General features: G+C 47.5%; 1 protein-coding gene across 1 annotated transcript in view; it reads left to right on the top strand.

Annotated features, from left to right (window-relative positions):
- Positions 230-22455, top strand: part of EPHA10 (EPH receptor A10) — a 43638-nt gene continuing 21412 nt past the window's right edge. Inside the window, exons 1-5 of the mRNA XM_018041849.1 lie at positions 230-421; positions 2493-2557; positions 3261-3939; positions 10270-10425; positions 11034-11384. Of these exons, the coding sequence (XP_017897338.1) occupies positions 316-421; positions 2493-2557; positions 3261-3939; positions 10270-10425; positions 11034-11384 (1357 nt within the window). The 5' untranslated portion in view covers positions 230-315. The remainder of the gene's footprint in view (positions 422-2492; positions 2558-3260; positions 3940-10269; positions 10426-11033; positions 11385-22455) is intronic.

Below are 22455 nucleotides of genomic sequence, written 5' to 3'. Positions count from 1 at the left end.
ATCCCTCTCCCCATGAACCGAACCGGGTCTCAGCGCTGCCCCACCCGCCATGGTTTGGAGACTGGCGGGACCCCTTCCTTCTCCCCCTCCAATTTGCTGTTCCGCCCCTGGCCTATGAAACTCCACCTCTCCACCTTCTCCTGGCGGGGATTGGTGGGCTTCCCGCGGTGGTACATAGGGATTGGTGCTCATGGATGATGGTCACCGGCGAGATCCCGCCCCCCAGCCAGCGCTAGGGTCTGGGGGCACTGCTCAGCGGTGCTGGGGCTGGCGCGGCTTGAGCCGCCGCCGCACTGACAGCTCGGTCTGCGGACCATGGAGACTGGCGCCGGCCCACATCCGCTGCGCCTGTTCATCTGCCTGATGCCGCTGTGTCTCGCCTTGCTTTTGGGGCCGGGGAGGCCAGGGACCGCCGAGGAAGGTGAGGAGACTGGTGGCTGTTTTGGAGGCTTAGATGCCAAAAGATAGGAAGCTGAAGAACCGGGGTGCTTGGGGAAGGAGTCGTATGAAGAGACTGGAGTCTGTATTGGGGTCTGAAGCAAGCGGACAGAGAGAAGCCAAGAACTGGAGAGAGAGGAAAAGGTGGCTAAGCAACGAAGAAGAGAGGAGCACTGAGGAACTCGGGGGCTGGACACCTGGGAGGCTGGGGAAGAAAGAGACCAGGAACCGTGGGAGCCAGAGGCGACGGTTCAGGGGCCGGTGAGACGGACAGGCTGAGCAATTGGAGGTGGAAGGTGTGGGGGCAGGGAGATGCGGAGGTGAAATCTCCCCGGAGGAGACGGGATGGAGCCGAAACAGTGGGGAGTCTAGGGGATCTCTGAGTGGCGAGCGCTGGTGGGGCGACGAGGGCGGGCGGTCTGGTGCCGAGTGTGGCTGAGAGGGCGTGGGGTGGGGGATTGGGGGAAAGAATCTGGGAGCTGTCCGACGTGCTGACCCGGGAGCTGTCCGCAGTGCTGAATTTGGAGTGTAGACTAACCAGCGCAATCTGCGTTGCCGGGTTCGGGGGTGCTCGCTGTACCAGAGACTGCGTCTTGCTTCTGACCCTGAATTTGAGGGGGCTATACACTCAGTTAAATCCAGAGGCGTAATATCCAGGTGCAGGAGCTGGAGGAGCTGGAATCTGAGGCGTTGGCCTCGGGGTTTTTCTGGGCTCTAGATCTCTGATGCTTTCCAATATGCAATTCCGATGTGCTGTCGGTTACACCGAAATCGGGAAGCTGTCAGTGGTCCTGTCCGTTGTCGCTGACACCTCTGGGGCCAACCCCCTTAAAGGGCTCACCTTGGAGCCACACCCCCTTGCTTAAGCTCCAGATGAGTAATCTTCAAAGATTTGGGGATGGCTCTGAGCTGCTGCTGTGCTGTTCTACCCAGTGTTTCTCTGGGACCCACACTGACAGCAGAATTCAGACTGCAGGTCAGACGCCTCATGGGGGAAGAAAGTGACCACATGCATCTCTGGTTTAGAAGGGGTCATGGCTTTATATATTAAAGGAATCCTGATAATCTTTCAAAAGCAGGGGAGATGACAGCCTCTGGGAAAGGGGCTGGCTGAGGAGGTAAAGACTTTTACTTCTTTCGCTGCTGGCAGGGTCTCTCTACGTTTTCCCCAGAGGCCCTGGGAGCCAAACTAAAAAGTTCAAGTCTCCCCAATCCCTGGTGACACCAGACCTCAAAAGAACCCATGAGTATGAGTGAATTCAGGAATGTGAACAAGAATTCTTGGATATGATCACTTTCTCCCTCTTCTTGACACTGTTATAATTTGAGAGATCTGGGAAGGTGGGGGGTCACTGATCCCCCCATTTTAGAGCCAGTCTTAGAGCACATGTCATGGATTCCATGCCAGGCTGAATAATGACTCTCCAAATATTTCCATACCCGAATCCCCAGAACCTGTGAATATTATCATAAATGGCAATAGACTTTGCAGGTGTGGCTAAGGATCTTGAGATGATCTGAGTACAATCACAATGGTCCTTATAAGAGAGCCACAGAAGTCAGAGTTAGAGAAGGAAACAGAGGCTGGAATGATGTGTTTTGAAGATGGAGGAGGGGGCCACAAGCCAAGGAATCCAGGTGGCCACAAGAAGCTAAAGGAGGCAAGGAAATGGATTCTCCCCTTTGAGCCTCCAGAAGGGACCAGTCTTTCCAACACCCTGACTTTAGACCAGTGAAACCGATTTTCAACCTCTGACCTCCAGAACTGTAATATAATAAAGTTTTGTTGTTTTAAGCCACTAAATTTGTGGTAATTTGTTACAGCAGTCACAGAAAACTAATACAGGCTCCCTCCCTAATCATTGCGGCTACCTTTCTTTAGACTAGACCTACTCATGCCTTCTCATGGGGATATATGAAGTGGGAAAAACTTGTCTGTATCCTTCACCACATTCTCTGTTTTCTCAGTCAGCAAATTTCAAGTGAACTCACCAAAGGTTCTTACCCCCTCCCACCCCGAACTTTCTGATATTTCTGTTCTTCCCTCTCTCTAGTCATCCTTTTGGATTCCAAAGCTTCCCAAGCTGAGCTGGGCTGGACTGCACTGCCAAGTAATGGGGTAAGTGTAAACCTTTCCCTCTCTGTCCCAAGGAGCTCCTGGTAGTCCAGGACTCAGCCCCTTTATCTCCCCGTGGCTACATCAGATCAAAATGCTCCTGAGAGCATGTAGTCTCCAGCAGCCCTGGCTTCAAGCCAGAGTGGCCTATTAGAAAATGTTGACTCTTCAGTCAGACCGCAAAAAAAAAAAAAAAAAAAAAGTGATAAGAGAACCGGGTGTGTCTAGGAACAGACAGCATCTGGATGGAGCCAATGCTGGATGGTGCCTTGCACCCAGTAGGTCCACTAAGCAATGTTGTTGATTGATAAATTGACAGGATAAGCAAGACTTGGAATCCTAAAAGAGGCTTGGAAACTTGGGGCAGTGGGGGGAGATGTGATGGTGTGACAGCAGCAGCTTGATGTTGTGAAAAGAGCACAGGGTGGAGAGCAAGGAGACTCCCTACTTCTGCTATAAGAGGACGTGTCTATCCACTCAAGTCATCCCTCTCTGGAGTCTGTTTCCCTGTCAACTGGACCTCAGTTGTCTGCAAGGTTTCTCCCAGCTCTGCGTCTTATAATTTCAGGGGTGTGTATGGGGAAGGAGGGGAGAAGGGAATGCAAAATGATGGGGAAGGGGGACTTCAGCCCCAGTCAACGCCAGGGCTCGACCTCTTGGGGGCGCCTTGGCTCTGAGCTGCCCACATGTTTGTTCTCTTCCCCAGTGGGAGGAGATCAGCGGCGTGGATGAGCACGACCGTCCCATCCGCACATACCAGGTGTGCAACGTGCTAGAGCCCAACCAGGACAACTGGCTGCAGACTGGCTGGATTAGCCGCGGCCGCGGGCAGCGCATCTTCGTGGAGCTGCAGTTCACACTGCGTGACTGCAGCAGCATCCCTGGAGCCGCGGGCACCTGCAAGGAGACTTTCAATGTCTACTACCTGGAAACCGAGGCCGATTTGGGCCGCGGGCGTACCCGCCCAGGTGGCAGCCGGCCCCGCAAGATCGACACAATCGCGGCAGACGAGAGCTTCACTCAGGGCGACCTGGGTGAGCGCAAGATGAAGCTGAACACAGAGGTGCGCGAGATCGGCCCGCTCAGCCGGCGGGGTTTCCACCTGGCCTTCCAGGACGTGGGCGCATGCGTGGCTCTAGTCTCTGTGCGAGTCTACTACAAGCAGTGTCGCGCCACGGTGCGGGGCCTGGCGGCGTTCCCAGCCACCGCAGCCGAGAGCGCCTTCTCCACGCTGGTGGAGGTGACCGGAACGTGCGTGGCACACTCAGAAGGGGAGCCCGGCAGCCCCCCGCGCATGCACTGCGGCGCCGATGGCGAGTGGCTGGTGCCCGTGGGCCGGTGCAGCTGCAGTGCGGGATTCCAAGAACGCGGTGACGTCTGCGAAGGTATCCAGCGCCCTGGGGGGTGTGGTGTGGGAGTGTAGCCCGCAGGTGGCAGTTGGGAGAGAGTGTGTCCTAGATGAAAGAGGCAGGAGGGGGGGTGAGGAAGTCATGGGGTATGGAGCTGGGAGTCCTGACTTTTTGTGGGGCTTCCAGTGGGTGCAGCCAGGACCAGTGAGTGAAGTTAATGAGAGATGGATTTGACTCCATACAAGCAGGCGTCAGGGACCTGTATTTCAGGCACCATAATAAACACCTCACATAGACCTTCTTATTTATTCACAGCAATAAAAGCATCTTTATCCCTGTTTTGCAGATAAGGAAACAGAGGCTCAGAGAGATTAACACCTCACTTGGCAATTAAGAAACAGGGAACTGAGTTTTAAATCCAGATTTGCCCAACTCTCAGGCTCTTTCTACTACACTATGCTGCCTCCCCTGTGCATAGGAAAGAACTCTACAATAGCCCAACTCTGTTAGCTAGAGGCTGCTGGGATTGGTTACATTAGAGGGAGTGAGCTCCCTGTCACCAACAATATACAAGTCAGAGGCTAGCAGGAGGATTCTTGAGCTGGAGAGAGAGATTGGGAAGTTGTGCTAGGTCACTACTAAGATCCCACCCAACGCTCTGAACTAGAGTCACTGTGCCCCCAGGGGAGATCCTTCATGTTAGGGGTTCTTTTAGACTCTCCGGTCTGTGGGGGCCCCAGGAACAGGTCTCGCCTTCTCTATCTGTAGCTCTGAGGACTGAGGGTAAGAATGGGGTGTGGACCATGTGCACTTAATGAAGAAAGGCCAAGTGATGCTTTTTCTAAGCCAGGTCCTTCTTTTGGTGTCAGGGCAACAAAAATGAATCAGGCATAATCTCAACTCTTGAGAAATTCATAGTCTAGGTGGAAAGATGTAAACATGTAAAAGTCATAACAGGATGATGTATGAGCTAATAGAGAGATTGATACAGTGGTGGGAAGACAGTGGGAGAAGTGACTAAACTTGCTCTCATTCCTTTGTTCAGTCATCCATTCACCATGAGTTGAGAACACCTCGCCTGCATTTATTGAGGGTGTGTGATATGTTTATAAATGAATGTCACCATCTTTTCCCTGGGGCTCTTGTGGTTCAGTAACAGACTTGGAGATAAAACTTTTCTGGGCTCTTCAGGAAAGGTTGGGATCCACTCCTGGGCTCTCCAAACCTGTATTTCTACATGGTCTACTTACCCCATGGTCTGCAGTGACCTCTAGTGTTTCTATCACTCGATTAGGAACTTCTTGAGCTCAGACAATGGGTTGTATTATCTTAGCAGCTCCAGTGCCCATAATGGGACATATGGTAGGTGCTCAATGGAAATGTGCTGGGTGAGTGAGCAGTTAGCATAAAGAGTGATATATACCAATAGAACTCTGAGGAAGCCTGGAGACAGGAGAACCCAATTCTAAGTGCAGATAGAGATGTTGATAAGGCCTTTCTTCCAGGTAGCCAAGAGAATTCTGAGGCAAGAGACTGTGTATGTAGAAGCGTGGAGGCAGGCGAGAACATGGCATGCTTGGGGCTCAGCAAGTCAGCATGGATACAGAAGAGGGCATTTGGGGATGCGTGGGTGAAGGGGCTGGAGAAGAGGAGCAGCAATTCATGAAGGGCTTGAGTGGGGATAAAGAAGGGATAAAGAGCTTAGACTTTATGCTTTAGACCATTAGGGAGAGTTTGAAACAGAGATCTGACAAATTCAGATTTGTATGTTCAAAATATCACTCGAGCTGCAATTACAAAGAAAAAGCTGGAGAAGGAAGGATTAGAGGCCAGAAGTTGAGGAAGAAGATGAAGTAATAGTCCAGGAGAAGGAGCACGGGTTCTGACCAAGGCAGTAGCAGAGCTCACTGAGTGACAAGGATGGATGTGATAACCAGATAACCTCCACAGCACTTGGTGACCATTCATTCCAAAGGAGGAAGGAGTCCTTTTTGACTGATCTGCATCCAGAGGATGGAATGGACAGATGGTAATTCACTGGAGTTGAGAACACAGGGCATGAATGCACATAAAGAATTGATGGTGTCCAGGCTGGGAGGGATTGGGGCCAGGAGGAAAAGGGGACGACAGAGGATGAGATGGCTTGATGACATCACCGACTCGATGGACGTGAGTTTGAGTGAACTCTGGGGGTTGGTGACGGACAGGGAGGCCTGGCATGCTGCAGTTCATGGGGTCACAAAGAGTTGGACACGACTGAGTGACTGAACTGAACTGAACTGATGGTGCACTCAAACAAAGGTAGCTAGAAAGTGGGTCTGGAGCTCAGCAACAGAGAGACAGATGCTACCTGAAGCTATAGGTTTGGTTGAGATAGACCCAGGAGAATGTATGGGGTAAGAAGCAAGGCAGCCAATGGAGTCTCACAGAACAGCAATATACAAAGGGGAGCTATAAGGAAGACTGTGAGGCAGTGATCAGAGGCTGGAGGAGAGTGTGATTTCATGGCAGCCAAGGATGATGGAGGGCCTCCTGGGTGGCTCAGTGGTAAAAAATCTGCCTGCCAAGCAGGAAACCTGGGTTTGTTCCCTCGGTCAGGCCGACCCCCTGGAGAAGGAAATGGCAATCCACTCCAGTATTCTTGTCTGGAAAATCCCATGGACAGAGGAGCCTGGCAGGCTACAGTCCATGGGGTCAAAAAAGAGTCGGACATGACTTAGCAGCTAAACAGCAACAAGAGTGATGGAGGTTCCAGGAGGAGATGGCCTGCAGTGTTGGTGAGCCATGAGGTAATGCAAGGATCAGTCGATGTCTGCCTAGTGGCCCTGGTTAGAGCAGTTTCAGCTGAGTGATGGAGGTCTTACCAGCTGCAGCAGGTAAGAGGATGAAGGAAACTGAAGAGCTAAAGGCAGGGAATGTAAACACTCTCTGGAGGCTGGGTCTGAAAGGGGAGAAGAGGGCATGATGTCTTAAGGAGGACATTGGGTGGAGAGAGGATTTTTTTACTGTAAATGAGAGGGAGCCTTGTTTACACAGAAGGTGGGAGCCAAAGGGGTACCAAGTTGGGGGAGGCAGTCGGCCTCCGGGGAAGAAGTATTTTATTACTGATGTGGATCAGAATTGCTGATGCACACTGCTAACAAAAAGCAGGCCGCGTTTGAGTCAGTTTTATTGGTTTTAAATACAGTGCCCTGCTGCCCATACCTTAAATGGACTGCTTTTACGGCGCTACTCTCTGTACTGTTGCCGGAAAGGGCTGATAGAGAAGAGAATTACCAACCGATGGCCTCTCTTCTCTCTGTGGGTTAGGAGGGGGCACCTGTACCAGTGGACAGAGGAACCTTGCTCTGCTTTACTCACCTCTGCTTTACTGCAGCTCCAGAGCCTAGAATAGCACCTGGCTCACAGCCGATGCTGAAAAATTGTTGAATGAATGGATCAAGGACTGGAGGAGGGGATTTAGATATACATTCTAGGCAATCACACGCACACACACACACACAGACTCAGGAACCCAATCCCACTTCTGACTTTGAGTACAGACAAAGGCCATTTGTAATAGCATCAGCTCTGCCCTGGGGAGTAAGGACGTGGCGAGGGTGCCAGGTAAAGCTTCACAAGGGAGATATTATTTTGAGCTAGGACTTGGAGAAACATAGGCATTTGCCAGGAGAGAAGTTGCATAAGACACTATGGGACAAGACGCAGAGGTGGAAAAGGAAAAGTTCGGTGTGGCATGGGTGGGGTCGGCACTGGGGAGCTGTTGGAGGGTTTCAAAAAGGAAAATGTTTGTCAGGTTTGTATTTAAGAAGGGAAGGCCTTGCAAGTGTTTTGTGTGGCTATTACAGAGCCCTCTCTGAAGACAAGCAGACACAGAGGCATCTCTCTTTAACGACCATGACTCTTCCTGCTCCTCTCCCAGCCACCAGAGGAATTATTGAAAGACATGGGGTTCCCTTGGTGGAAAAAGTCAGAGTGTATGACTTGTGTCTTCAAAGCTCTGTAGGACTGCCCTGGAGCAGAGCGACTCAAGCAGACATGCTAAGGCTCTACAGGGTACGTCAAGTCCCCGCGATGGAGAGACATGAGGTGGGTTACGTGCAGGGAGGCTGATTTGGGCTCAGCATGAAGGCATGCGTGCTCAGTTGCTAAGTCGCCAAGTTATGTCCAATTCTTTGCGACGCCAAGGACTGTAGCCCGCCAAGCTTCTCTGTCCATAGAATTTTCTAGGCAAGAATACTGGAGCAGGATGCCATTTCCTTCTCCAGGGGATCTTCCTGACCCAGGGATAGAACCTGTGTCTTCTGCATTGCAGGTGGATTCTTTACTACTGAACCACCTGGGAAGCCCCACCACCTGCTTACTGAATGCTAATGTGAGCCAGGTGGCAATTTAACAGCTGTGACTTGCTATTCCCACCCCCCCAGAGAGCCCCCTACAGGGCGCAGAGGCCTGCACTCAGATCCCAGCTCTGCCTGGTACTGAGAGGCTGTGAGAAGTTCTTCAATCTCTCTGGACTCCCCCTTTCTTCTTAGAGCTGGGGGAAAGTACCCTAGGGGGCTGCTGTGAAATTTAAATGGAAGCACTTTCAAACTGCCAGCATTGTTCAACAGAGGCCGCCTCAGAAGGAGATGGGGTCCCATTACCAAGCATCTGAGCAGAGACTGTGGCTCCTGCTGGGAAAGCTGCTGGAAGATGGGACAGAGGGCGTTTGACTAGAGGACCCCTGAAATTCCGACTCGGACCGTGAGGAAGAGAGGGAGGGGTCCGGTACTCAGGAATCCCTTCCTGAGTCTGCCCCTCCATACAACCTCTTCTAAACAGAGCCGCTCAAAGTAGATATAAGCAATGCTGTCTCTGATTGGACCACCCACCTCTGGGACCCCAGACACACATACACGTGGTGAAAGGAGCCTCCCACGTTCTTTCCCTCCTGCTGTGTGATCCTGCAAACATGTCCCTCTCTTACTTCCTGATGGAGGGGGGCAGGCCATACTTAGCGTTTGCATTTGTCTGGTTTCTTGAGGCCAGAGAGGCATAGGAAGTAGCAAGGCTAACACTGGAACCCAGGCCTCCGGAGTCCCAGCCTGACTGCTGTTGCCCAGACCAGATGTTAGTGAGCCCCGTGCTTTGTTCCGAAGGCAGGGACTTCCAAAGCCTCCTGAGTTTTGGAGGCCCTGCCCAAAGCTGCCCAAAGCCCAGGGCTCTAGGCAAGAGGGACCCATTGCCAAACCTAAGCCTCCAGATGAGAACCCTCAGCCTCTACCCTCTTCTCCCAGAGAGCTGGAAGTTCTTCCCAAGGGCTAGTCTGAATCCTTTGTGTTGTACTATGTCTTTTTGGGGTTGGAGAGCCACCAGTCTTCCACCAAAAGCTAAGCCAGAGGAGAGGGATAAAGAAATCCTGGCAGGGACAGGGAACCAGGTGAGGACCACCCAAGCTCTGAGAGGAGGGCCAGCAGCCGTTGCCTCCCTCCCTGGCCCAGCTGGTGAGAAACTTTTTAAAGTGGGTGTTTAGCAGTTTCCACTTTAGGCCTGTGCTGGAGGAAGAGTAATTACTATCATTAGTGTGTGCAAACGTCGTCTGTAGTGGGCTCAGCAGTTTGCATCTTTTATCTCAATTCTCCAACCACCGTTTTGAGGTAGGTATTCTATGCAAGGGTCAGAGAAGTGGACCAATGTGCCCAAGGCCACACAGCAAATAAGACGTGTAACTCAGCTGCAAATCCAGGTAGTTTAGATATAAAAGCCTGTGCTTCTAACCACTGACTTCTAGGGGAGGTGAGGGAAGTGAGAGAAGCAAAGTAACTGAGGAGGTGTCAGAACCAAGGAACTTTCATGGTCCCTCTTCTCCCTCCACTTAAGAGTGGCAGGCTCCACTCCTAAATGGGGGCGTCAGTAGAGGATTTATGATGCATTCACCCTCAAACAGTGGAGGTGGGAGGATGAGCTCTGACAAGTGTGTATGTGTTTGTGTGTGACAGTGCTTCTAACAGGGAGTGTGTGGGTGTCTGTCCTTTAGTAACTGGGAAACAACCCTCAGAGGCCTCTCCCTTCTGTCCTTGCATCAAAACTGGAAAGCCTGGCTCCTTTTCTTCTAGTGGGCATTAGGGCAGTGTGGTGTGGGCTCTGAACCAGTCGGCGGCGGTTGGAATCCCTCCATTTACTAGCTGTGGGACATCTGGCAAGTTACTTAACCTCTCTGAGCCTTAGTTCCCTCATTTCTAAAATGAGGATAAAGTGCAAATCTCACAGGTTGTTATGAGCATTCAGTGAATTACTAAAAGCAGCAACGCAGCCCCACCCCAATCAGGAAAGTGGAGGAGAGGCTGTGGTGTAGCCCCTTCCTCATGTAGTTCCTCCCCGCAGCCTGTCCTCCAGGGTTTTACAAGGTGTCCCCGAGGCGGCCCCTCTGCTCACCGTGCCCAGAGCACAGCCGGGCCCTGGAAAACGCGTCCACGTTCTGCGTATGCCAGGACAGCTATGCACGCTCGCCCACCGACCCGCCTTCGGCGTCCTGCACCCGTAAGTCCAGCTCCTGAATGCCTTACCACGTGCAGAGGGTGGGGGGCGGTCTGTGAAGGCGGAATCGAGGCGTGGTGAGGGCAGGGGCTCCACTCTGGGGAGCGCCAGGGGGCTCCACGTCCGGGGGCCTGCCCCCCAGACAGCAGAGTGGAAGGAGGGGTGGTGACCGCAGTCTGGGGCCTGGGGATGGAAGAACCAGGGCAACAGAGAGAGTCTAGACGAAGGGATGAGGTTAGGCTTGTTGGGGGATCACCCTGTGGCCCGCCGCCCACCGCTCTCGCCCTCACCTGTCTTAACTCCAGTCAGCAAGGGGACTCTCGCCCCTTACACTCTTGGGTCCCCAGATCCGTACCCTCATCCCCTCACCAACGTCCACCCACCCCATCACTGACCGCGCCCCACTCCCACATCCCGCCCCTCCCCGGCCCACGCCCCTCCCCTCCCCATCCCGCCCCCGCACTTACTGGCCCCGCCCCTCACTGGCCCACGCCCCTCCCATTCCCGCCCGGCCCCGCCCTTCACTGGCCCACGCCCCGCCCCGCCCCCGCCCTCCTCTGCTCCTGGGCCGCCCACCCCAACCCCTGACTGCGCCCACCGGTCTCCCCCAGGGCCGCCGTCAGCGCCGCGGGACCTTCAGTACAGCCTGAGCCGCTCGCCGCTGGCGCTGCGGCTGCGCTGGCTGCCGCCAGCCGACTCGGGCGGCCGCTCGGACGTCACTTACTCGCTGCTGTGCCTGCGCTGCGGCCGCGAGGGCCCGGCGGGCGCGTGCGAGCCATGCGGGCCGCGCGTGGCCTTCGTGCCCCGCCAGGTGGGGCTGCGGGAGCGCGCCGCTACGTTGATGCACCTGCGGCCCGGCGCGCGCTACACCGTGCGCGTGGCCGCGCTCAACGGAGTGTCTGGCCCGGCGGCCGCCGCGGGAGCCACCTACGCACAGGTCACGGTCTCCACCGGACCGGGGGGTAAGGTCTTCCGCACCCGGCGCGCTCCCCTGTCCCGCCCACCGCGAGCATCCCCACAGCCCGCAACCACCACAGATAAACTGCGATCGCTGGTCTTACACAAAAATCCCCGACCCCGGCGACCCCCACCGAGGTCAGCCCCCCTCCGGAAGGCCAGGCAGGAGAGGCTGAAGATGCTGAAGACTGTGCCTGCGGGCCACGGAGGTTATGAGTGTTCAGCGAGTCTGCGGGAGCCAGTGCGCGCTCCTCTTTCCCGACCTGGGAGTGAGCCTTTTCCCCACACCCAACTCTGCAGTTCCCGGAAAAAGAGGTGGAAGATTCTGCAGTCTTTTGCCCCCTCTGTCCAAAAATTTCAGTGGGAAGCCGAATCATACCTCCTTATTTCCTGTCTCAGAAAGAGGGACCCTGTGTGTGTCCCTTGGCCTCTACAAGGATTCTACTGCCTCACCCTCTTTCCTGGTCCTGGAAAAGAGCAAGGAAGCACGGAGGGTCGGAGGGTAGGGGCAATAGAATTCACTGGCCAACACATGACAGTCCCTTTTGGGAGTCTGGAATTCAGATGAATAAGTGAAGACCTGCGCTCCTTTAATATCACACCTTCCTCATTCTTGACTTTTATTAATACTTTTGATTTGTCTCACTCAGTTGGGGTGCAGCTTCAGGTATCATTCAAGTATCCTTTGCAAGAAATGAGTATGATTTCTGAGTCTTTTCATGTCTGAGAAGATAGGATCCTTTTGTGACTCTGCCTCTTTGTCTAATGGCAGTTGTGTTGCAGAGAAGTCTGAGGCCAGATTAATTTTCGTTGTTTTGTAGGTAACTTGGGTACAAAGGTGTACACACATGGACGTTTGTATGATTCTTTAGCCTACTGGTGAAAATGAAATCTGACAAATATTGACCTCTTTTCATTGAGTTTGGCTATAACATCGTAAAACTTTCAGTCTGCGTACCTCTTTTTATTTCTGAAAGTTTTTTTCAGTTATTGCTTTGACTAGAACCTCTGATAACTCCAGTCTCTTAAGAATCTTTCTAAACCTTGAGTTGTACATCCATTTTTCTGATTCTGAAATCTTGTCACTTCCTTTGTCATTTTCAGTTCTCAGTCCATTTCCTCTGCCTTTTGGGAGAGGGTTCCCAACTTGTCTGGTTTTCTGGAAGAACAGTTGTTTTGTTTTGTTTTTAAATTATCCCTATCTAACATTTGCTGTTGCATTTACATTTAACAGTTTTTTTTTTTTTTCTGTCTTCTTTTTTTTGGCTGCCCTGAGTCTTCATCGCTGTGTGTGGGCTTTCTCTAGTTGTGGAGCGCAGGGGCTACTCTTCCCTGTGGTGGCTTCTCTTGCTGGGGCATGCAGGGCTTTAGGGCCCTCGAGCTTCAGTAGCTGTGGCGCAAGAGCTTAGTTGGCCCATGGTAAGTGAGATCTTCCCAGACCAGGAATCATACCTGTGTCCCCTGTATTGGCACTGGGCCATCAGGAAAGTCCTGCATTTACATTTTAAAAATTCAGTATAGAAAATGAAAGAAAGCACCCAGAATCCTGTTATCCAGAGATAAACACAACTAGTAATATCTTGGAGTATTTTCTTCCACATTTTTTTCTATATTTATATCCATACCTAGAATTATCTACTATAAATCCCCCTTTGCATAATATATACAATACAAATTTTTATCTAGTATTTCCTGATAACAGTCATTTTGATATAGATGGATTTAAAAATCATGTTAAGGAAATAATCTTCTGCTTCCATTTTATTAATAAAAACACTAAGCTTCCACTGATAGAGGGCTGCTCTGTGTTGGGTACCATGCAATATGATTTTCTACATTAATTCATTTAAATAGAATTATAATCATCTTTCAGATGATAAAACTGAAGTCTGAGAGGCCAAGTGAATTATCCAAAGTCAGCCAGAACTTATCTGTCCATTACCAAAGCCCTGCTTTTAGCTCCTTGGCCATATAATGCTTTTGCTTAAAAAAAAGTCAGCAATGGATGTTAATTTTGCAAAATGCTTCTTAAGCATCTTTTCAGATGACCACATGTTTTCTCTCCTTTGAACTTTTGATATGATGAATTCTGCTAATGGATTTTACAATGTGATTTTCTGCATTCCTAGATTATACCCTACTGCAGATGAGTGCATTATTCTTTTAATATTTGCTGAATTAATTTGCTTATATTTTAATATTTCCCATCTACATTTATGAGAGAAATTAGTTTTTGTGTTCTTTGTCAAGTTTTAGCGTTTTGGTAATGCTGGCTTTGAAAAAGGCATCAGGGATAATCTTTTCTTTTTCTCTGTTCAGGAATAGTTTTTTTTGTTTTTTTTTCGGGGATAGTTTAGATAGCATAGTTATCATTCTTTGAAGACAGGCAGAACTGCCTGGGAAACTGTACTTTTTTAGTGGGAAAGTTTGCTGATGGCCCAGTCTTTTCTGTAACTTCCTTTTGAATCAGTTTTGTTAATCTGTACTTCCACAGAACATCTTTTGATGATCTTTTTCTAACTTATTAGCCCAGAAATGTTTATTTAAAAACTTTCTGTAGTATCTAGAGTTTACTTTCTCTTTCTTCATATTGTGCCCTGTGATTTCTTTTTTAAAAATTATTCTTGGAAGGAATTTATTCTATTGGTTATGACAGATAACCAGATCTTGAATCATCAATTCCACTGCTCTTTACTTTTGTCAATTATTTTATGATTTTCTCTTTCTTGATACCATTGTCCTGCTTTCCTGAGGTCTTTTTCTAGGTGACTTCGGTGCTTAGTTGTTATAGTTTTAATATTTTAAGCCTAAGAAATTTCCTCTGAGTATAGCTTTGGTCACATCTAGTATGTTTTTATACATTGCACATTGTTCGTATTGTCATTTTCTTTGTAGATATAATTCACATACCATAAAATTTCACATACCTTTTAAAGTGTGCAATTCAGTCATTTTTTCCTATGCAACTATCACAGACTCTCTAATTCCAAAACATTTTCATTACCCCCAAAAGAAACCCCATTAACAGTCACTCCCGATTGCTCTCACCCACCCTGGCCCCTAATAACCACTAATCCACTTTCTGTTTCTATGGATTTTCCTATTCTGATCATTTTATAACCATGGAATTATACAATGTGTAGACTTTTGTGTCTGGCTTTTTTTCACTTAGCATAATGTCTTCAAGGCTTGTCCATGTTGTAGCATATATCAGAATTGCATTCCTTTTTATGGCTAATATCCCATTGTGTGGATATACCACAAGTTTGTTTATTCATTCATCAGTTTATGGGATTTGGACTGTTTCTGCTTTTTGGCTATTAGAGTAATGCTGCTATGAACATTCATGTACAAGTTTTGTGGAAACATAAGTTTTCAATTCTCTTGGGTATATACTTAGGAGTGGAATTGCTAGGTCATATGGTGTCATAGATTGAATTATCTCCCCCAAATTCCTATATTTAAGCCTTAACCCCCAGTGTAACTGTATTTGGAGATAGGGGCTTTAAGGAAATAATTGATGGTAATGAGCCCACCTTTGGCCTCCTGATGGGAAGAGCTGACTCTTTGGAAAAAACCCTGATGCTGGAAAAGACCAAAGGCAAGAGGAGAAGTGGGGAACAGAGGATGAGATGGTTGGATGGAATCACTGACTCAGTGGACATGACTTTGAGCAAACTCAGGGAGGTGGTGAAGGACAGGGAAGCCTGGTGTGCTGCAGTTAGTTCACGGGGTCGCAAAGAGTTGGGCATGGCTTAGCAACTGAACAACAGCGAGATCATAAGGGAGAGGCCCAAATCCCAGGGACTTACAAGGTGTCCTTACAAGAAAAGGAACACATACCAGAACTCATTTATGCCCTTTGTCCATACACAGGGGAAAGGACAGGTGAGGATACAGCAAGAAGGTGGCTGGGAGCAAGTCAGGAAGAGAGCCCTTACCAGAATACAAATATGAATCTGTAAGCATTATCTGGAATTTTAGTTTTAGAACTGTAAGAAAATAAATTTTTGTTGTTTAAGCCACCCAGTCTGTAGTGTCTTGCTATGGCAGTCTGCATGGACCAATATATATGGAAACTTTAAAAAAAAAATCTTTTTGAGGAGCTGCTTAACTTTTTGAGGCATTGCCAAACTATCTTCCAAAGCAACTGTACCATTTTACATTCCCACCAGCAATGTACAAAGGTTCCAGTTTCTCCACATCCTCACCAACACTTGCTTGTCTTGCTGATTACAGCCATCCTAGTCAATGTGAAGTGATACTTCACTGTGGTTTCAGTTTATATTTCTGTAATGACTACCGATGTTGAACTTCTTTTCAATGTGTTGGGTTTTCTTTTTGTCATTGAGTTATGAGGTGTTTTGGTTTTTTTTTTTTGTCTAATATATACAAATATTCTGGATACCTTTGTATTACTTCCTTGGATTGCTGTAACAAATTTTCTAAAAGTTGGATGGCTTAAAACAAACTTACTGTCTCATGCTTCTGGAAGTGAAGTTTGAGATCAAGGTGTCAGCAGGACCATGCTCTGTGTGACTGTTGTAGGGGAGAAGGGCTCCTTCCTTCTAGCCCTTGGAATTAGCTGGCAGTCCTTGGCCTTTCTTGGTTCACAGATGTATCACTCCAGTCACATGGCCCTCATTTCCGCATGTCTTCACATCATCTCCCCTCCATCAGTGTCTGTCTCTGTGTCTGAACTTCCTCCCTTTCAGAAGGACATCAGTCACACTGGATAAGTCCCAGCTAAATGACTTTGCGTTGACTTGATTACCTCTGTGAAGACCATATTTCCCAATAAAGTCACATTCTAGAGGTACTGGGCATTAGGACCTCAACATATCTTTTTGAGAGAACACAATTCCATACATGACAGCCATCATACACATGATTTGCAAATATTTGCTCTGTGGATTGTCACTCACTTTCTTTTTGGCAATTGAGGCATAATTGACATATAACATTAATTTTAGGTATACAACATAATGACTTGACATTCGTGTATACTGTAGAGTGATCACCACAGTAAGTCTAGAACAGCCAAACCATCTATAACCGCACACAGTTATAAATTGTTTTTCTTATGATGAGATCTTTTAAGACCTACTCTCAGCAATTTTCAAATATACAATATAGTATTTTTAATCGTAATCACCACACTAGTTACCACCCGGTACATTACATTTCCAGGACTTATTTATTTTATAACAGGAAACGTGTCCATTTTGACCACCTTCACCCATTTTGTCCACCCTCACCCCCTGCCTCTGGCAACTAGCTGTGTTCCACTTTCTTTTTTTGTCTGAGCCCTTGGCGGTGAAAGCACGGAGTTCTAACCGTTGGACCATCAGGGGATTCCCTGTCCTTCACTTTCTTAGTACTATCCTTTGAATCTCAACATTTTAAATTTTGATGAAGTCCAGTTTGTTTTTTTAAGTTGTTTGTGCTTTTGGTTTCATATCTAAGACACCATTGCCTAAATCAAGGTTGTAAAGATGTGTACCTATGTTTTCTTCTGGTATTGTCGTTTTGACTAAAAGTGTTTTGGAGGATGTTTTAATTTCTGGATGACTTATTTTGTTATCTTTTTGTTTCTGATTTTACTGCTTCATGTTTAGAGAGGGAGGTTTGTACACTGTTTACATTTTTATTTTATTTGTTTGCTGCATGGTTTGTGGGCTCTTAATTCTGCAACTAGGGTTTGAACCCAGGCCCTGGCAGTGAAAGCACCAAGTCCTAAGCACTGGACTGCCAGGGAATTCCCTACTGTGTTTCCCTTTTAAGGAGCTGGTGGAGTTTTCTCTGTGGGTTAAGATATGGTGACCATTTTAACGATTCCATGGCTACTTTGAAGCAATGTGTACTTCGGGGTTTTTTTGGTATTGCAGTGTTCTCTCTATCTCTCTCTCTCTCTTTCCTCATACATACTAAGTACTATATTATTCAATTTTTCTATTTCCTTCTTACTGTCTGCTTGATGTTCCAAAGACTAAGAAGTTTAAGCTTCCCATTCTGCTTGTGATTTTGTTAAATTCCGTGTACTTATAATGACTGTTAAATATTTCGATTTTGCTAACGCATTTTTAGTTTCCCTACAAGCGTTTCTCACCTTCTCCACTTTTATCTCATGTCATCCTGTTTCTTTTTCTTCTCCATCTGTTTTCCCTTCATTGCCTTCTGCTTCTATTTCAAGAGGCTGTGTTTTCTTTCATCTTCTTGAAGATGCCAAACAGTCTCCTTACTTGTTCTTCTAACTGTCATATTAATCACTCTTCAAGATCTGTTCCTCCTGAGTTTTCAGAATAATACTTTTTTTTTTTTGCTAATTCAGAAATATTTTTTCATATGCCCATTTTCTTAGTTTTTTTCTCTTTACTTATTCTTGAACAAGGAAATAGCTGATATTTGCCCAAAAAACCCCCAAACCAAACCAAGACCACGACACATGAATTGTCCTTTGGATTGGTTTATGAAGCTTTCAGCCACAAGTAACGATGCAATTCAGTGCAAATGACCTTTGACTGAAATGACTTTGTAGCTTACCTAAGAAGAGTAAAATTAGAGCTTGGTTAATTCCGCAACTGAACAGTGCTCTCAAGGACCCAGGTTCTTTCTTTCTCTGCAGTCTTCTGTCCTTATAATCTAGACTGGCTCCCTTATGGTGGCAAGATGGATACAGCCACTCCAGACATCACACCTGCCATCCAGGGCAGGAAAATAACTGTTTCTTGCTTGTGGGTGTCTTTTTAAGAGCAGGAAGCCTTTCCCAGGTGCTCCCTTGGTGGTGCAGTGGTTGAGACTTGGCCTTCCAGTGCAGAGGGTACGGGTTCCATCCTGGCTTGGGGAGTTAAGATCCCACATGCCTCGCAACCAAAAAACCAAAACAAAAAAGCAGAAGCAAAATTGTAACACATTCAATAAACACTTTTTGTTTTTTAAAGTAACCTTTCCCAGAATCCCTCTTCCTGTTAGGTGATTTCTCCTTTTCTTGGCCAGAATTGGGTAATGAATCCAACCCTGATCCAATTTTGGCAAAGGGAATGCGTGCACATGAATGTTTTGGGACAATCAGAATCAACCTGAGTCATCTGAGGGGAGACAGTAGACCCTGGATCCAAAACTGGGCTTGGTCAGCAGGAAAGTGGGGCATGACTGTTGGACAGCCAGTTTCTGCTGGACTCTTGGCCCCACTCGGGTGCTGGTTGAACCGCATAACAAATGTACAGTGGGAGAGCGGGTGCTTGGGCTCTGTTTTTAGCTTCATTCTCAGGGTTTATCAGGCTTTCACCTAACATCACTCTGCGGGGCTGAAATGGAACCTTCTCCTATCTCTATATCCTGGCCATCTGATAACATTCAGAAGATGTAGTTTTAAAAAATGGCACTCCTGGCTCTTTCCTATCTCTGCCCTCCGTCTGTATCTCCAAGAGGTCGCGCCCCTTCCCAGGATGTCCCATCACTCCTCTTCCCTTTGTGCCTGCATCTTTTCTGGGAGCTGCCGTCTCCAAGTGTATCTAGGCTGAGAGGCCCTCTCAGGGGATAGGGGAAGCAACTCTGCAGTGAAGTGATGGCTGTGCGCTCATTGTCCAGTCGACAAAGACCTTGCCTGTTTTTTTTTTTTTTTTAAAGGGTCAGACAGTGGGAGGAAGGAAAAAGGATCTTTCAAGTTATTTTTAGGATGGGAGGCAATGTCACTCTGTGGGCAGCATAGCCTGGGGGTTCACTACAATTGTATTTTTCAGTCCAGTCCCACTGGCTTTATCATAGGTGGAAATATGCCACTCTACTCCCCATCCCCCGATTCTGGCAATTAGCTGTCAAGACTCGTTCATGGTGACATTTCTGTGTTTTCCGTATATTTGGGTTTTAATTGGTATTTGGAGGAGAGAACGATTAATGGGGGCTGTTAGATGGTGACCATTTAAAACTGGAAGCCCTGTTTATATGCTTTTCAAATATAGCTCCTTTCCGTTTCCTTGACTCCTTGCTACCTGCTGTTTTGTTCTTGTTCAGTCACTAAGTTGTGTCCAACTCTTTGTGACCTCATGGACTGCAGCACACCAGGCTCCTCAGTCCTTCGGTATCTCCCAAAGTTCGCTCAAATTCATGCCTGTTGAATTGGACAAGGTGGTGCTTATCTAACCATCTCATCCTCTACCACCCCTTCTCCATTTTGCCTTCAGTCTCTCCCAGCATCAGGATGCAATGAGTTTGCTCTTTGCATCAGGTGGTCAAAGTACTGGAGATTCAGCTTCAGTATCAGTCCTTACAGTGAATATTCAGGGTTGATTTCCTTTAAGATTGACTGGTTTGATCTCCTTGCAGTCCAAGGGACTCTCACAGGTCTTCTCCAGCACCACAATTTGAAAGCATCAATTCTTTGGCACTCAGCCTTCTTTGCGGTCCAACTCTCACATCTGTACATGACTACTGGGAAAACTATAGCTGTCACTATATGGACCTTTGTCAGCAAAGTGATGTCTCTGCTTTTTAATACACTGTCTTTGTTTGTCATAGCTTTCTTTCCAAGAAGCAAGTGTCTTTTAATTTCATAGCTGCAATCACTGTCCACAGTGATTCTGGAGCCCAAGAAAATAAAATCTGTCACTGCTTCCACGTTTTCCCCTTCTATTTGCCATGAAGTTATGGGACTGGGTGCAATGATCTTCATTTTTTGAATGTTGAGTTTTAAGCCAGGTTTTTCACTCTCCTCTTTCACTCTCATCAAGAGGCTCTTTAGCTCCTCTTCACTTTCTGCCATTAGAGTGGTAACATCTGCATATCTGAGGTTGTTGATATCTCTTCTGTCAATTTTGATCCTAGCTTGTGATTCATCCAGCCCAGCATTTTGAGCAATGTACTCTGCATAGAAGTTAAATAAGCAGGATGACAATATACAGCCTTGACGTACTCCTTTCCCAATTTTGAACCATTCTGTTCCATGTCTGGTTCTAACTGTTGCTTCTTGACCCAAATAAAGGTTTCTCGGGAGACAGGTAAGATGGTCTGGTATTCCCATCTCTTTAAGAGTTTTCCAGTTTCTTGTGATTCTCACAATCAAAGGCTTTAGCATAGTCAATAAAGCAGAAGTAGATGTTTTTCTGGAATTCCCTTGCTTTCTACATGATCCAGCAAATGCTGGCAATCTAAACCCAGCCTGTACATCTGAAAGTTCTCTGTTCACATACTGCTCAAGCCTAGCCTGAAGGATTTTGAGCATAACCTTGCTAGCATATGAAATGAGTGCAATTGTACATTCAAAAAATGTTTGAACATTCTTTGGCATTGCCCTTTTTGGGGTTGGAATGAAAACTGACCTATTCCAGTCCTGTGGCTACTCCCTGCTGTCTACTTTCTCTGAATGCCCTGAAGACACTAGAAACCTCCACATTGTTAAAGCCAGTGACACTGTGAATTGTTTTGTTACCCGTCTTTGCTCTGCATATGACACTGCCAACCAGCATCTCCTTTTGCTGGTAAATGTGGTATTGAGTGCTTATTCTATGCTAAGCTCTTTATATGTTATTAATTCACAAAATTCTCAAAGCAAGTATGAAGAGGTCATTATTGTTTCCCATCTATGTGTAAGGGAACTGAGGCTCTTGCTTGTGGACCAGTAGCTAATAACAGGAAGAGTCACACGGGAACCTTCCTAAAAGTTCTTTTCCTGGGCTTCTGTAGCCTCATTTGTTCCTGGTTTTTCCTCTCCTCTCTTTGGCTCCTTCCCAAGCTCCTCTTTCTTTGCCTGCCTCTTAAGTGTGGTCATTTCTTGGCCTTGTTTCCTAATAGCTTTGCCTTCTCTCCCTTTCTGCATTGCCCTGGGCATTTTCATCAAATCACCTTTGAATGGCTCTCAGATCTCCATCTCCCTCCTGGATCCCTTTGGAGGGAGCCTTGGGACCACTGGTGGGGTTAGCCGCTCATGTCTGACTCTTTGCGACCCCGTGGCCTATAGCTCGGCAGGCTCCTCTGTCCATGGGAGTCTCCAGGCAAGAATGTTGGAGTGGGCTGCCATGCCCTCCGTCAGGGGCTCTTCCCGACCCAGGGATGGAACCCAGGGATTGCAGGCGGGTTCTTTCCCAGCTGAGCCGTCAGGGAAGCCCTGGGAACCACTTACCCATCCGCTTTCCTAGCATCTTTGCTTGGGAAACGCTCTGTTTGACACACACTGGAATCATGGAGAAGCTTTTTAAAAAGATAGTAATGCCTGAATCCCACCCCACAGAAACAGATTTAATTGCTTTGGGTTGTGTGACCTGAGCGTCACTATTTTTTTTTATTATGGTAAAAAAACATATAACAGGAAATATACCAAATTAACTGTTTTTAGTGTACAGTACAGTAGCGTTAACTATATGCATGTCATCATACAACAGACCCCTATAGACTTTTTCATCCTGCAAAATGCAAACTATTAAAAAAAAATGCAAACTCTATACTTCTTGAGCAACAACTCTTCCCCCCTCCTCCCGGACCCTGGCAACCACATTCTACCTTCTAAGAGTTCAGCTACTTTAGATAGCTTATGTAGAAGTGAAACCATGCAATATTTGTCTCTTTGTGACTGGCTTATTTCACTCAGCGTAATGTCCTCACAGTTGATCCATGTTGTAGCATATGATAGGGTTCCCTTTCTTTAAGCTGAGTAGTATTCCGTTGTATGTCTATGTCACTTTTTTTTTTTCTTTCTACCTTTTTGAGACATCATTGACACATAACTCTGTGTAATTCTAAGGTGTGATGATTTGGTGCATGTGTGTATTGTGAAATGATTGCCAGGGGAAGGTTAGTTAACACATCCATCCTTTCACATAATTACATTTTGTGCATGGTGCAAACACTGATGATCTGTCTTAGCAGCTTTCAATTACACCATGATATACACTAGATCCCCAGATTTTATTCTTATAATTGAAAGTCTAGATCTTTGACCAACATCCCCCTGTTTCCGCCATGTCCTAGCTCTCGGCAAAAATCCAATCTATTCTCTGTTCTCTGAGTTTGGCTTTTCTAGATTCTACGTATAAGTGACATCAGGCAATATTTGTTTCTCTGTTTTATTTTGCTTAGCATAAT

The sequence above is a fragment of the Capra hircus genome, chromosome 3 (assembly GCF_001704415.2).
Source record: "Capra hircus breed San Clemente chromosome 3, ASM170441v1, whole genome shotgun sequence".
In the NCBI taxonomy this organism is placed as follows: Eukaryota; Metazoa; Chordata; class Mammalia; order Artiodactyla; family Bovidae; genus Capra; species Capra hircus.
This window is presented reverse-complemented; position numbering and strand designations above follow the sequence as displayed.